This window comes from Zonotrichia leucophrys, chromosome 25 (genome assembly GCF_028769735.1).
Source record: "Zonotrichia leucophrys gambelii isolate GWCS_2022_RI chromosome 25, RI_Zleu_2.0, whole genome shotgun sequence".
NCBI lineage: Eukaryota > Metazoa > Chordata > Aves > Passeriformes > Passerellidae > Zonotrichia > Zonotrichia leucophrys.
In genome coordinates this window covers 2,920,757-2,935,273 of record NC_088194.1, presented here as the reverse complement: position 1 = coordinate 2,935,273, position 14,517 = coordinate 2,920,757, and the positions used below count along the sequence as shown (strand labels likewise).

The following is a 14,517-nucleotide window of genomic DNA, read 5'->3' as shown; positions in this document are numbered from 1 at the left end:
TGGGGTGTTTGGTCCCCGTTATCCCGGTGACATTCCCGCTGTCCCCAAGGAACCTGTGCCAGATGCAGGAGGACAACAGCGGCTTCTCGCTGCTGCTGGACCTGCTCTCGGAGCTCTACCAGAAGCAGCCCAAGATCGGATACCACCTGCTCTACTACCTGAGGGCCAGGTGAGGCCACGCCCTGCGCTGGCTCCGCCCCCTCCGATGGGCCACGCCCTGCTCTGACTCCTCCTCCTCCTCCTCAGATGGGCCATGCCTGCCTGTGACTCCTCCCTCTCTCCTGTGACTCCTCCCCTTCTTATGGGCCACGCCCTGCTCAGGCTCCTCCCCTTCATCTGGGCCCTGCCCTGTTCTGACTCCGCCCCTCAGATGGGCCACGCCTACCTCTGACTCCTCCCTCTCTCCTGTGACTCCTCCCCTTCTCATGGGCCACGCCCTGCTCAGGCTCCTCCCCTTCATCTGGGCCCCACCTTCTCACCCTGACTCCACCCCCTCACCTGGGCCCTGCCCTGTTCTGACTCCGCCCCCTCAGATGGGCCCTGCCCTGCTCTGACTCCTCCCACTCTGCTCTGACTCCTCCCCCTCTTGTGACTCCTCCCCCTCACCTTGGCCCCGCCCTCTTACCTGGGCACCTCCCTTACCTGTGCCTGTCCCTGTCCCCAGTGGCAGCATGAGCCAGGTGTGTGCCAGCTGTGCCAGGTGTGTACCACGTGTGTGAGGTGTCACATGCCAGGCGTGTGCCATGTGTATGCCAGCAGTGCCAGGTGTGGTGTCAGTTGTGTCAGCTGTGTCCCAGCGGTACCAGGTTGTGCCATGTGTGTGTTAGCTGTGCCTGGTGTGTGCCAGGTGTGTCCGAGCAGTACCAGTGTGTGCCCCGGTGTGCCCAGGTGCCAGGTGCTCTCTGTCCCCAGCAAGGCGGCGCTGGGCAGGATGGCGCTCTGTGAGTGTGTGAACTGTGTGCCAGGTGTGCCAGGTGCCAGGTGTGCCAGGTGTGCCCAGGTGCCAGGTTTGCTCTGTGTCCCCAGCAAGGCGGCGCTGGGCAGGATGGCACTGTGTGAGTGTCCAGGTGTGCCAGGTTGCTCTGTCCCCAGCAAGGCGGCGCTGGGCAGGATGGCACTCTGTGAGTGTGTGAGCTGTGCCAGGTGTGCCAGGTGTGCCAGGTTTTCTCTGTGTCCCCAGCAAGGCGGCGCTGGGCAGGATGGCACTCTGTTTAGTGTGCCAGGTGTGCCAGGTGTGCCAGGTGTGCTCTCTGTCCCAGCAAGCGGCGCTGGGCTCAGGATGGCGCTGTGTGAGTGTGTGAGCTGTGTCAGGTGGTGTGCCCAGGTGTGCAGGTGTGCTCTGTGTCCCCAGCAAGGCGGCGCTGGGCAGGAGTGGCACTCTGTCAGTGTGCCCAGGTGTGCCCAGGTGTGCCAGGTGTGCCAGGTGTGCTCTGTCCCCAGCAAGGCGGCGCTGGGCAGGAGGCGCTCTGTGTGTCAGTATATGAGCTGTGTGCCAGGTGCCAGGTGTGCCCAGGTGTGCCCAGGTGTGCCAGGTGTGCCCAGGTGCCCAGGTGTGCTCTCTGTCCCCAGCAAGGCGGCCTGGGCAGGATGGCGCTCTGTGAGTGTGCCAGGTGTGCCGAGTGCCCCGGGTGTGCCCAGGTGCCAGGTGCTCTCTGTCCCCAGCAAGGCGGCGCTGGGCAGGATGGCGCTCTGTGAGTGTGCCAGGTGTGCCAGGTTTGCTCTGTCCCAGCAAGGCGGCGCTGCAGGATGGCACTCTGTGAGTGTGCCAGGTGTGCCAGGTTGTGCCAGGTGTTGCCAGTTTGCTCTCTGTCCCAGCAAGGCTGCAGCCTGGCAGATGGCGCTGGTGAGTGTGCCAGGTGTGCCAGGTGTGCCCAGGTGCCAGGTGTGCCCAGGTGCCAGGTTTGCTCTGTCCCCAGCAAGGCGGCGCTGGGCAGGATGGCGCTGTGTGAGCTGTGTGCCAGGTGCCCAGGTGTGCCCAGGTGCCAGGTGTGCTCTGTGTCCCCAGCAACGCGGCGCTGGCAGGATGGCGCTCTGTGAGTGTGCCAGGTGTGCCCAGGTGCCAGGTGTGCCAGGTTTGCTCTGTGTCCCCAGCAAGGCGGCGCTGGGCAGGATGGCGCTCTGTGAGTGTGCCAGGTGTGCCAGGTGTGCCCAGGTGCCAGGTGTGCCAGGTTTGCTCTGTGTCCCCAGCAAGGCGGCGCTGGGCAGGATGGCGCTCTGTGAGTGTGTGAGCTGTGTCAGGTGTATCCCAGCAGTACCAGGTGTGTGCCCAGGTGCCAGGTGTGCCAGGTGTGCTCTGTGTCCCCAGCAAGGCGGCGCTGGGCAGGATGGCGCTCTACGAGTCCTTTGCCCAGGCCACGCAGCTGGGCGAGCTGCACACGTGCCTCATGATGGACATGAAGGCGTGCCAGGAGGACGACGTGCGCCTGCTCTGCTTCCTCACGCCCTCCATCTACACCGAGGTGAGCCCTCACCTGCCCAGGTGTGCCCTGAGTGCCATCCCAGGTGTGCCCTGAGTGCCAGGGGTGCCCAAAATGCCATCCCAGGGGAGCCCTGAGTGCCAGGGGTGCCCAAAATCCCAACCCTGGTGTGCCCTGAGTACCATCCCAGGGGAGTCCTGTGTGCCAGGGCTCCCCAAAATGCCATCCCAGGTGTGCCCAAAATCCCATCCCAGGGGAGCCCTGAGTGCCAGGGGTCCCCAAAATCCCATCCTAGGGGAGCTCTGAGTGCCAGGGGTGCCCAAAATCCCATCCCAGGTGTGCCCAAAATGCCATCCCAGGGGAGCCCTGAGTGCCAGGGGTGCCCAAAATCCCATCCCTGGTGTGCCCAAAATCCCATCCCAGGTGTGCCCCAGGTCCCATCCCAGGTGTGCTGCAGCAGAGAATCCCTAAAATTCTTTCTAAATTCAGAGAATCCCCCCCAAAAAAATTCTCTCTAAATTCAGAAAGCTGCAGCCCTGGAATGTGCAGCTGGATCCCTGCCCTTCCTCGGGATCCATCCCAGGGCAGGATCCCATTGTTCCTGTGCTGATCCCAAATCCAGGATCCATCCCAGGGCAGGATCCCGTTGTTCCCTACACTGATCCCAAATCCAGGATCCATCCCAGGGCAGGATCCCACTGTTCCCCACACTGATCCCAAATCCAGGATCCATCCCAGGCTGTTCCTGTGCTGATCCCAAATCCCAGGGCAGGATCCCACTGTTTTCCACACTGATCCCAAATCCAGGATCCCAGGCTGTTCCTGTGCCGATCCCAAATCCAGGATCCCAGTGTTCCTGTGCTGATCCCAAATCCAGGATCCATCCAGGGCAGGATCCCACTGTTCCCCACACTGATCCCAAATCCCAGGGCAGGATCCCACTGTTTTCCCCTGTGCTGATCCCAAATCCAGGATCCATCCCAGGCTGTTCCTGTGCTGATCCCAAATCCCAGGGCAGGATCCCACTGTTCCTGTGCCGATCCCAAATCCAGGATCCATCCCAGGGCAGGATCCCGTTGTTCCCTGTGCTGATCCCAAATCCAGGATCCATCCCAGGGCAGGATCCCATTGTTCACTGTGCTGATCCCAAATCCAGGATCCATCCCAGACTGTTCCTGTGCTGATCCCAAATCCCAGGGCAGGATCCCACTGTTCCCCACACTGATCCCAAATCCAGGATCCATCCAGGGCAGGATCCCAGTGTTCCCCACACTGATCCCAAATCCAGGATCCATCCCAGATCCCGTCCCTCTCCCTGGCGCCGCCGTTCCCGCCCTTGGCTCCTGCCCTGATTGATTTTGTGTTTCCTGCGGGAGCAGAGCCAGGAAAAGGGAAAAAAAAACGGGAATTCCGGGAATTCCAGAGCTCTGGCTCACTGCTGCCCCCCGATGGAAATTTTTGGGATTTTGGGAGGGCTCTCCCTGCCCGGATTTGGGATTTTGTGCATTCCCAGTTTGGGATTTTTCATTCCCAGTTTGGATTTTGTGCATTCCCAGTTTGGGATTTTGTGCATTCCCAGTTTGGGTTTTGTGCATTCCCAGTTTGGATTTTGTGCATTCCCAGTTTGGGATTTTTCATTCCCAGTTTGATTTTGTGCATTCCCAGTTTGGGATTTTGTGCATTCCCAGTTTGGGATTTTGTGCATTCCCAGTTTGGGATTTTTCATTCCCAGTTTGGGATTTTGTGCATTCCCAGTTTGGGATTTTGTGCATTCCCAGTTTGGGATTTTTCATTCCCAGTTTGATTTTGTGCATTCCCAGTTTGGGATTTTTCATTCCCAGTTTGATTTTGTGCATTCTCAGTTTGGGATTTTGTGCATTCCCAGTTTGGGATTTTGTGCATTCCCAGTTTGGGATTTTGTGCATTCCCAGTTTGGGATTTTTCATTCCCAGTTTGATTTTGTTCATTCCCAGTTTCCAGATGAGACCCTGAGGAGCGGGGAGCTGCTGAACATGATCGTGGCTGTCATCGACTCCTTCCAGGTGAGGGGGATCCTTCCCTTCCCTTTTCTGGGGAATTTAACCCCAAAATGAGCCATCCATGGCCCCAATCCTGCCCAAATTTAACCCCAAAATGAGCCATCCATGGCCCCAATCCTGGGGAATTTAACCCCAAAATGAGCCATCCATGACCCCAAATTTAACCCCAAAATGAGCCATCCATGGCCCCAATCCTGCCCAAATTTAACCCCAAAATGAGCCATCCATGACCCCAATCCTGGGCAATTTAACCCCAAAATGAGCCATCCATGACCCAAATCCTTCCCAAATTTAACCCCAAAATGAGCCATCCATGGCCCCAAACCTGGGGAATTTAACCCCAAAATGAGCCACCTATGACCCAAATTTAACCCCAAAATGAGCCATCCATGGCCCCAAATCCTTCCCAAATTTAACCCCAAAATGAGCCATCCATGGCCCCAAATTTAACCCCAAAATGAGCCATCCATGGCCCCAATCCTGGGGAATTTAACCCCAAAATGAGCCATCCATGGCCCCAATCCTGCCCAAATTTAACCCCAAAATGAGCCATCCATGGCCCCAAATCCTGCCCAAATTTAACCCCAAAATGAGCCATCCATGACCCAAATTTAACCCCAAAATGAGCCATCCATGGCCCCAATCCTGGGGAATTTAACCCCAAAATGAGCCATCCATGGCCCCAAATTTAACCCCAAAATGAGCCATCCATGGCCCCAAATCCTTCCCAAATTTAACCCCAAAATGAGCCATCCATGGCCCCAATCCTGGGAAATTTAACCCCAAAATGAGCCATCCATGACCCAAATTTAACCCCAAAATGAGCCATCCATGGCCCCAAATCCTGGGGAATTTAACCCCAAAATGAGCCATCCATGACCCCAAACCTTCCCAAATTTAACCCCAAAATGAGCCATCCATGGCCCCAAATTTAACCCCAAAATGAGCCATCCATGGCCCCAAATCCTGCCCAAATTTAACCCCAAAATGAGCCATCCATGGCCCCAAATTTAACCCCAAAATGAGCCATCCATGACCCCAATCCTGCCCAAATTTAACCCCAAAATGAGCCATCCATGACCCAAATCGTTCCCAAATTTAACCCCAAAATGAGCCATCCATGGCCCCAAATCCTTCCCAAATTTAACCCCAAAATGAGCCATCCATGGCCCCAATCCTTCCCAAATTTAACCCCAAAATGAGCCATCCATGGCCCAAATCCTTCCCAAATTTAACCCCAAAATGAGCCATCCATGACCAAATCCTGGGAATTTAACCCCAAAATGAGCCATCCATGGCCCCAATCCTTCCCAAATTTAACCCCAAAATGAGCCATCCATGGCCCCAATCCTGGGAATTTAACCCCAAAATGAGCCATCCATGACCCAAATCCTGGGGAATTTAACCCCAAAATGAGAAATCCATGACCCAAATCCTGCCCAAATTTAACCCCAAAATGAGAAATCCATGGCCCCAAATCCTGCCCAAATTTAACCCCAAAATGAGCCATCCATGGCCCCAATCCTGCCCAAATTTAACCCCAAAATGAGCCATCCATGACCCCAAATTTAACCCCAAAATGAGCCATCCATGGCCCCAAATCCTTCCCAAATTTAACCCAAAATGAGCCATCCATGGCCCAAATCCTTCCCAAATTTAACCCCAAAATGAGCCATCCATGGCCCCAAATCCTGCCCAAATTTAACCCCAAAATGAGCCATCCATGACCCAAATTTAACCCCAAAATGAGCCATCCATGACCCCAATCCTTCCCAAATTTAACCCCAAAATGAGCCATCCATGACCCCAAATTTAACCCCAAAATGAGCCATCCATGGCCCCAATCCTCCCCAAATTTAACCCCAAAATGAGCCATCCATGACCCAAATTTAACCCCAAAATGAGCCATCCATGGCCCCAATCCTGGGGAATTTAACCCCAAAATGAGCCATCCATGGCCCCAAATCCTTCCCAAATTTAACCCCAAAATGAGCCATCCATGGCCCCAAACCTGGGGAATTTAACCCCAAAATGAGCCATCCATGGCCCCAATCCTGCCCAAATTTAACCCCAAAATGAGCCATCCATGACCCAAATCCTGGGAAATTTAACCCCAAAATGAGCCATCCATGACCCCAAATCCTTCCCAAATTTAACCCCAAAATGAGCCATCCATGGCCCCAATCCTTCCCAAATTTAACCCCAAAATGAGCCATCCATGGCCCCAAATTTAACCCCAAAATGAGCCATCCATGGCCCCAAATCCTTCCCAAATTTAACCCCAAAATGAGCCATCCATGGCCCCAAATCTAACCCCAAAATCAGCCATCTATGACCCCAATCCTTCCCAAATTTAACCCCAAAATGAGCCATCCATGACCCAAATCGTTCCCAAATTTAACCCCAAAATGAGCCATCCATGGCCCCAAATCCTGCCCAAATTTAACCCCAAAATGAGCCATCCATGGCCCCAATCCTTCCCAAATTTAACCCCAAAATGAGCCATCCATGGCCCCAATCCTTCCCAAATTTAACCCCAAAATGAGCCATCCATGGCCCCAATCCTGGGGAATTTAACCCCAAAATGAGCCATCCATGACCCAAATCCTGGGAAATTTAACCCCAAAATGAGCCATCCATGGCCCCAAATCCTTCCCAAATTTAACCCCAAAATGAACCATCCATGGCCCCAAATCCTTCCCAAATTTAACCCCAAAATGAGCCATCCATGGCCCCAAACCTGGGAATTTAACCCAAAATGAGCCATCCATGACCCCAAATTTAACCCCAAAATGAGCCATCCATGGCCCCAAATCCTTCCCAAATTTAACCCCAAAATGAGCCATCCATGACCCAAATCCTCTCCTAAATCTCCTGGTCCAAAGGTCGATCCCACGGGATCTCCTGCAGAGCCATTTCCTGGGCAATCAGCGCTAATTACCTAATTACCCCTAATGAGCCCCTTGTGGCTCTTCCTGGCTTGGAATTTGCTGGGAGAACCCAAAAATTCCCGGGGGCACCTCTGGAATGTCACCCCCTGACCCCATTCCCTGTCCCACCCCATGGATCCCAGGGGTGGTGCTGGCTCTGTTCCCTGCTGGATCCCATTTGGGGAGGGTCCTCAGAGCCCCCTGACCCCATTCCCTGTCCCATCCCAGGGATCCCAGGGGTGTTCCCACTGGATCCCATTTGGGGAGGGTCCTCAGAGCCCCCTGACCCCATTCCCTGTCCCACCCCAGCTCCAGGAGCTCGTGTGCCACGTGATGATGGGAAACCTCGTCATGTTCCGCAAGGATTCCGTGCTGAACATCCTCAGTGAGTGGGAGTGGAATGGGAGCAACAGGGATTGGGAATGGGGAATGGGAGTGGGATTGGGAGTGGGAAATGGGATGGGAGTGGGAATGGGATTGGAAATGGAAATGGGAAACGGGAATGGAAATGGGATTGGGAATAGGATTGGGAGCAACAGGGAATGGGAATGGAATGGGAATGGGAATGGGATTGGGAATTGGAGTGGGAGTGGGAATGGGAAATGAAAGGGGAATGGGAATGGAAATAGGATTGGGAATGGGAAATGGGTTTGGGAAATGGGATTGGGAGAGGAAATGGGATTGGGAAATGGGAATGAGAAACGGAGTGGGAAATGGGAAATGGGAAATGGAAGAGGGAATGAGATTAGGATTAGGAATTGGGGAATGGGAACGGGAATTGGGGAATGGGAAATGGAATGGGGATTGGGAATTGGGGAATGGGAATGGGAAATGGGATTGGGAATGGGAATGGAAATGGGATTGGGAATGGGAAATGGGTTTGGGAAATGGGAAAGGGAGAGGAAATGGGATTGAGAGAAGGAATGGGATTGGGAAATGGGAATGAGAAAGGGAGTGGGATTGGGAATTGGAGTGGGAGTGGGAAATGGAAGAGAGAATGGGATTGGGATTGGGAATTGGGGAATGGGAACGGGAATTGGGGAATGGGAAATGGAATGGGGATTGGGAATTGGGGAATGGGAACGGGAATGGGAAATGGGATTGGGAATGGGAATGGAAATGGGATTGGGAATGGGAAAGGGAAATGGGTTTGGGAAATGGGAATGGGAGAGGAAATGGGATTGAGAGAAGGAATGGGATTGGGAAATGGGAGGGGGAATGGGAATGAGAAAGGGAGTGGGATTGGGAATTGGAGTGGGAAATGGGAAATGGAAGAGGGAATGAGATTGGGATTGGGAATTGGGGAATGGGAACGGGAATTGGGGAATGGGAACGGGAATGGGAAATGGAATGGGGATTGGGATTGGGAATTGGGGAATGGGATTGGGAGAGGGAGAGGAAATGGGAATGGGGATTGGGGATGGGAGTGGGAAATGGAAGTGGGATTGGGAATGGACTGGGAATGGGAATGGGATTGGTATTGGGAATGGGATTGGGATGGGAATGAGAACAGAAATTGTCCCCATTGTCCATCCCCATTGTCCCCATTGTCCCCATTGTCCATCCCCATTATGCCTGTTAACTCCATTTTATTGGGGTTAATTGTCCCTGTTATCCCCTTTGTCCCATTGTCCCCATTCTCGCTGTTATCCATCCCTGTCCCCCTGTCCGTCTGTCCCCCTGTCCGTCCGTCCCGTGCGCAGTTCAGAGCCTGGACTGGGAGACCTTTGAGCAGTACTGCACCTGGCAGCTGTTCCTGGCCCACAACATCCCCCTGGAGACCATCATCCCCATCCTGCAGCACCTCAAGTACAAGGGTGAGCCTGGGGACACCCTGGGGACACCCAGGGGACAGCTGGGGACACACTCTGGGGGGACATTGCCATGGGGGGACATTGCTGTCCCACAGCATCCCCCTGGAGACCATCATCCCCATCCTGCAGCACCTCAAGTACAAGGGTGAGCCTGGGGACACCCAGGGGACACCCAGGGGACAGCTGGGGACACACTCTGAGGGGACATTGCCATGGGGGGACATTGCCATGGGGACATTGCCATGGGGACATTGCCATGGGGGGACATTGCCATGGGGACATTGCTGTCCCACAACATCCCCCTGGAGAACATCAGCCCCATCCTGCAGCACCTCAAGTACAAGGGTGAGCTGGGGACACCCTGGGGACACCCAGGGGACACCCAGGGGACAGCTGGGGACACACTCTGGGGGGACATTGCCATGGGGGGACATTGCCATGGGGACATTGCCATGGGGACATTGCTGTCCCACAACATCCCCCTGGAGACCCTCAGTCCCATCCTGCAGCACCTCAAGTACAAGGGTGAGCTGGGGACAGCTTGGGGACACCCAGGGGACAGCTGGGGACATTGCCATGGGGGGACATTGCCATGGGGACATTGCTGTCCCACAACATCCCCCTGGAGACCATCAGCCCCATCCTGCAACACCTCAAGTACAAGGGTGAGCCTGGGGACAGCTTGGGGACATCCTGGGGACACCCAGGGGACAGCTGGGGACACCCAGGGGACAGCTGGGGACACACTCTGAAGGGACATTGCCATGGGGACATTGCCATGGGGGGACATTGCCATGGGGGGACATTGCCATGGGGACATTGCTGTCCCACAACATCCCCCTGGAGACCCTCAGCCCCATCCTGCAGCACCTCAAGTACAAGGGTGAGCCTGGGGACACCCTGGGGACATTTTTTGGGGACATTCCCATGGGTCTTTCCCAGGGACATCCTGGGGGGGACATTCCCAGGGGTCATTGCCATGGGGGGACGTTTCTGGGGACACATTTTGGGGACATTCCCACGGGGGACATTTCTGAGGACGTATTTTGGGGACATTCCTGGGGATGTTTTTTTGGGGACATTTTTTGGGGACATTTTTTGGGGACATTGCCACCCTCCTTCCCCTTTCAGAGCACCCCGAGGCCCTGTCCTGCCTCCTGCTGCAGCTGCGCAGGGAAAAGTGAGTCTGGGGGGGACCCTGAGGGGATTTGGGGACAATGAGGGGTTCCAGGGGGCACTGAGGGGATCTGGGGGGGGCACTGAGGGGATTTTGGGACACTGAGGGGATTTGGGGGACACTGAAGGGATTTGGGGACACCAAGGGGCAGACACTGAGGGGAATTGGGGGGGCACTAAAGGGATTTGGGGACACTGAGAGGGGGACACTGAGGGGTTCCAAGGGACACTGAGAGGATTTGGGGACACCAAGGGGCCACAGGGGACACTAAAGGGATCTGGGGACACTGAGAGGATATGGGGACACTGGGAGGGGGACACTGAGGGGTTCCAGGGGACACTGAGGGGATTTGGGGACACTGAGTAAACTGGGGGACACTGAGGGGTTCCAGGGGACACTGAGAGGATCTGGGGGACACTGAAGGGATTTGGGGACACCAAGGGGCCACAGGGGGCACTTAAGGGATTTGGGGACACTGGGAGGGGGACACTGAGGGGATTTGGGGACATTAAAAAGTTCCAGGGGACACCAAGGGGATTTGGGGACACTGAGGAGTTCCAAGGGACACTGAGGGGATTTGGGGGACACTGAAGAGATTTGGGGACACCAAGGGGCCACAGGGGACACTAAAGGGATTTGGGGACACTGAGAAGATTTGGGGACACTGAGAGGTTCCAGGGGACACTGAGGGGATTTGGGGACATTGAGAAGTTCCAGGGGACACCAAGGGGATTTGGGAGGGCACTGAGGGGATTTGGGGACACTGAGAGGATTTGGGGACACCGAGGGGCAGACACTGAGGGGATTTGGGGACACTAAAGGGGGAACACTGAGGGGATTTGGGGACATTGAGAAGTTCCAGGGGACACCAAGGGGATTTGGGGACACTGAGTAAACTGGGGGACACTGAGGGGTTCCAGGGGACACTGAGGGGATTTGGGGACACTAAAGGGGGAACACTGAGGGGATATGGGGACATTAAAAAGTTCCAGGGGACACTGAGGGGATTTGGGGACACTGAGGGGATTTGGGGGGCACTAAAGGGATTTGGGGAACCTGGGGGGTTCTCCTGGTGGTCCAGGTGTGCCCCCCACCCTCCCGCACCCCCGTTTGCGCAGGCCCAGTGAGGAGATGGTGAAGATGGTGCTGAGCCGGCCGTGCCACCCCGAGGACCAGTTCACCACCAGCATCCTGCGGCACTGGGGGCTGCGGCACGACGACCTCCTGGGCGAGCACATCAAGGCCCTGCTGATCAAAAACAACAGCCTGCCCCGCAAACGGCAGAGGTCTGGGGGTCCTGGAAATCCCTTCCCAAAAATTGGGGTGCTGTTTGTCTTGTGCCCCGCAAACAACAGAGGTCTGGGGGTCCTGGGAATCCCTTCCCAAAAATTGGGGTGCTCTTTGTCCCCTGCCCACAAACGACAGAGGTCTGGGAATTCTGAAATGCCCTTCCCAAAAATTGGGGTGCTCTTTGTCCCCTGCCCCGCAAACAACAGAGGTCTGGGGGTCCTGGGACTGGGAATCCCTTCCCAAAGAATTGGGGTGCTGTTTGTCCCCTGCCCCACAAACGACAGAGGTCTGGCAATTCTGAAATGCCCTTCCCAAAAATTGGGGTGCTCTTTGTCCCCTGCCCCGAAAACGACAGAGGTCTGGGGGTCCTGGGACTGGAAATCCCTTCCCAAAAATTGGGGTGCTGTTTGTCCCCTGCCCCACAAACGGCAGAGGTCTGGGGGTCCTGGGAATCCCTTCCCAAAAATTGGGGTGCTCTTTGTCCCCTGCCCCGCAAACGGCAGAGGTCTGGCAATTCTGAAATGCCCTTCCCAAAAATTGGGGTGCTGTTTGTCCCCTGCCCCACAAATGGCAGAGGTCTGGGGGTCCTGGGACTGGGAATCCCTTCCTAAGGAATTGGGGTGGTTTTTCTCCTCTCTACCCCATTCCCACAGAATTCTCTCCCTAAAGAATTGGGGTGGTTTTTCTCCTCTCTACCCCATTCCCACAGAATTCTCACCTTAAGGAATTGGGGTGGTTTTTATCACCTTTACCACATTTCCACAGAATTCTCACCCTAAGGAATTGGGGTGGTTTTTCTTCCCTGCCCCAAAAAAAGACAGAGGTCTGGGGGTTCTGGCCTTAGGAATTCCCTCCCTAAAGAACTGGGGTGCTTTATCTCACCTGTACCCCATTCCCTCCCTAAGAAATTGGGTTTTTTTTTCTCCTCTCTACCCCATTCCCACAGAATTCTCACCTTAAAGAATTGGGGTGGTTTTTCTTCCCTGTGCCCCATTCCCACAGAATTCTCGCCCTAAAGAATTGGTTTTTCTTCCCTGTACCCCATTCCCACAGAATTCCCTCCCTGAGGAGTTGGGGAGGTTTTATCACCTTTTACCCCATTCCCACAGAATTCCCACCCTGAGGAATTTCGGTTTTTCTCTCCTGCCTCAAAAGTGCCAGAGGTCTGGAATCTGTCCCTGGGGGGGTCTCATCCCCATTTTTGGCCTCTCCTCCCCATTTGTAATTTCTCACCCCATTTTTTGGTGTCTCCTCCCCATTTTTAGTTTCTCACCCCCATTTTTTTTAGTTTCCCACCCCATTTTTTGGTGTCTCCTCCCCATTTTTAGTTTCTCACCCCCATTTTTTTTTTTTAGTTTCCCACCCCATTTTTGAATTTCTCACCCCATTTTCTGCCCTCCTCTCCCGCAGCCTCCGCAGCTCCAGCAGCAAACTGGCCCAGCTCACCCTGGAGCAGATCCTGGAGCACCTGGACAACCTCAGGCTCAACCTCACCAACACCAAGCACAACTGTGGGTCCCTCCCCACACCCCGAGCTGTCCAATTTGGGTCTGGGGTCTCTCCCTGCCCCTGACCCTCCTCATTGTCCCCATTTTCCATCCCCATTGTCCCCATTGTCCCCGTTGTCCCCATTATCCCTGTTATCCATCCCCATTATCCTTGTTAACCCCATTGTCCCCAATGTCCCCATTACCCATTCCTGTTATTCCCATTGTCCCCATTTTCCCTCCCCATTATCCCTATTATGCCTATTGTCCCCATTGTCCCCAATATCCATCCCCATTGTCCCCATTGTCCCCATTTTCCCTCCCCATTGTCCCCATTGTCCCCATTGTCCCCAATATCCATCCCCATTATCCCCATTGTCCCCATTATCCATCCCCATTATCCCCCATTGTCCCCATTGTCCCCATTGTCCCCATTGTCCCCATTTTCCATCCCCATTGTCCCCATTGTCCCCATTGTCCTCATTGTCCCCATTTTTCCCCTCAGTTTTCAGCCAGACCCCGATCCTGCAGGCGCTGCAGCACGTCCAGGCCAGCTGCGACGAAGCTCACAAAATGAAGTGAGACCCCCTCCCCACACATTTCCCTCCCCTCCTGGAGACCCCAGACCCCCCCTCCCTGAGCCCCTCTGGTGCCCCCCTCCCCAGGTTCTCGGATCTCTTCTCCCTGGCTGAGGAATACGAGGATTCCTCCAGCAAACCCCCCAAGAGCCGCCGCAAGGCCACGGCCCTGGCCAGCCCCCGCAGCCGCAAAAACGCGGCACAGCCCCAGAACAACGAGGAGGAGTCCGGCTCCAGCAGCGCCTCGGTGAGACCCCCGCCCTCCCCCAGACCCCCTGAGACCCCCAAAGGGGTCCCCAAATCCCGTGTGACCCCTCCTCACCCACCCACCATGTCCCTGCAGGAGGAGGAGGACACCAAACCCAAACCGGCCAAGAGGAAAAGGAAAGGTTCCTCTGCTGTGGGGTCTGACAGTGACTGAGGGGTGGGACCCCTCCCCAGGACCCCTCCCCACCATGGGGACCCCCTCCAGGACCCCCCCTTTCCATGGGGAACCCCCCAGGACTCCCCAAACCGGTGCCAGCAAATCCCCAAGCTTGGGGTCCCCATCATTCCCTTCACCCCCTTTTCACCACATGGGGAGGGGTCTCTGCCCCCCCACCCCAGGACCCCCCAGTGTGGGTGGGGGTCCCCCCAAGGGGACAAAGGGGGAGCCCCCAGCCCCATTTTCCTCCAGAATTGTAAATAAAGGGTGGAACCGAGTGGCTGCTCCAGGATGATTTGGGGAGGGGGAGTTGGGGGGTCCTGGGGGTGGGGAGGGGCAGGAGAATTTGGGGAGGGGTCCT

General features: G+C 55.6%; 1 protein-coding gene across 1 annotated transcript in view; it reads left to right on the top strand.

Annotated features, from left to right (window-relative positions):
- The window catches only part of INTS3 (integrator complex subunit 3), a 47,635-nt gene extending 33,118 nt beyond the window's left edge, over positions 1-14,517 (top strand). The window contains exons 20-30 of the mRNA XM_064732782.1: positions 50-169; positions 2,306-2,459; positions 4,391-4,459; positions 7,696-7,771; positions 9,090-9,203; positions 10,332-10,380; positions 11,496-11,663; positions 13,078-13,178; positions 13,660-13,732; positions 13,820-13,979; positions 14,076-14,517. Of these exons, the coding sequence (XP_064588852.1) occupies positions 50-169; positions 2,306-2,459; positions 4,391-4,459; positions 7,696-7,771; positions 9,090-9,203; positions 10,332-10,380; positions 11,496-11,663; positions 13,078-13,178; positions 13,660-13,732; positions 13,820-13,979; positions 14,076-14,153 (1,162 nt within the window). The 3' untranslated portion in view covers positions 14,154-14,517. The remainder of the gene's footprint in view (positions 1-49; positions 170-2,305; positions 2,460-4,390; positions 4,460-7,695; positions 7,772-9,089; positions 9,204-10,331; positions 10,381-11,495; positions 11,664-13,077; positions 13,179-13,659; positions 13,733-13,819; positions 13,980-14,075) is intronic.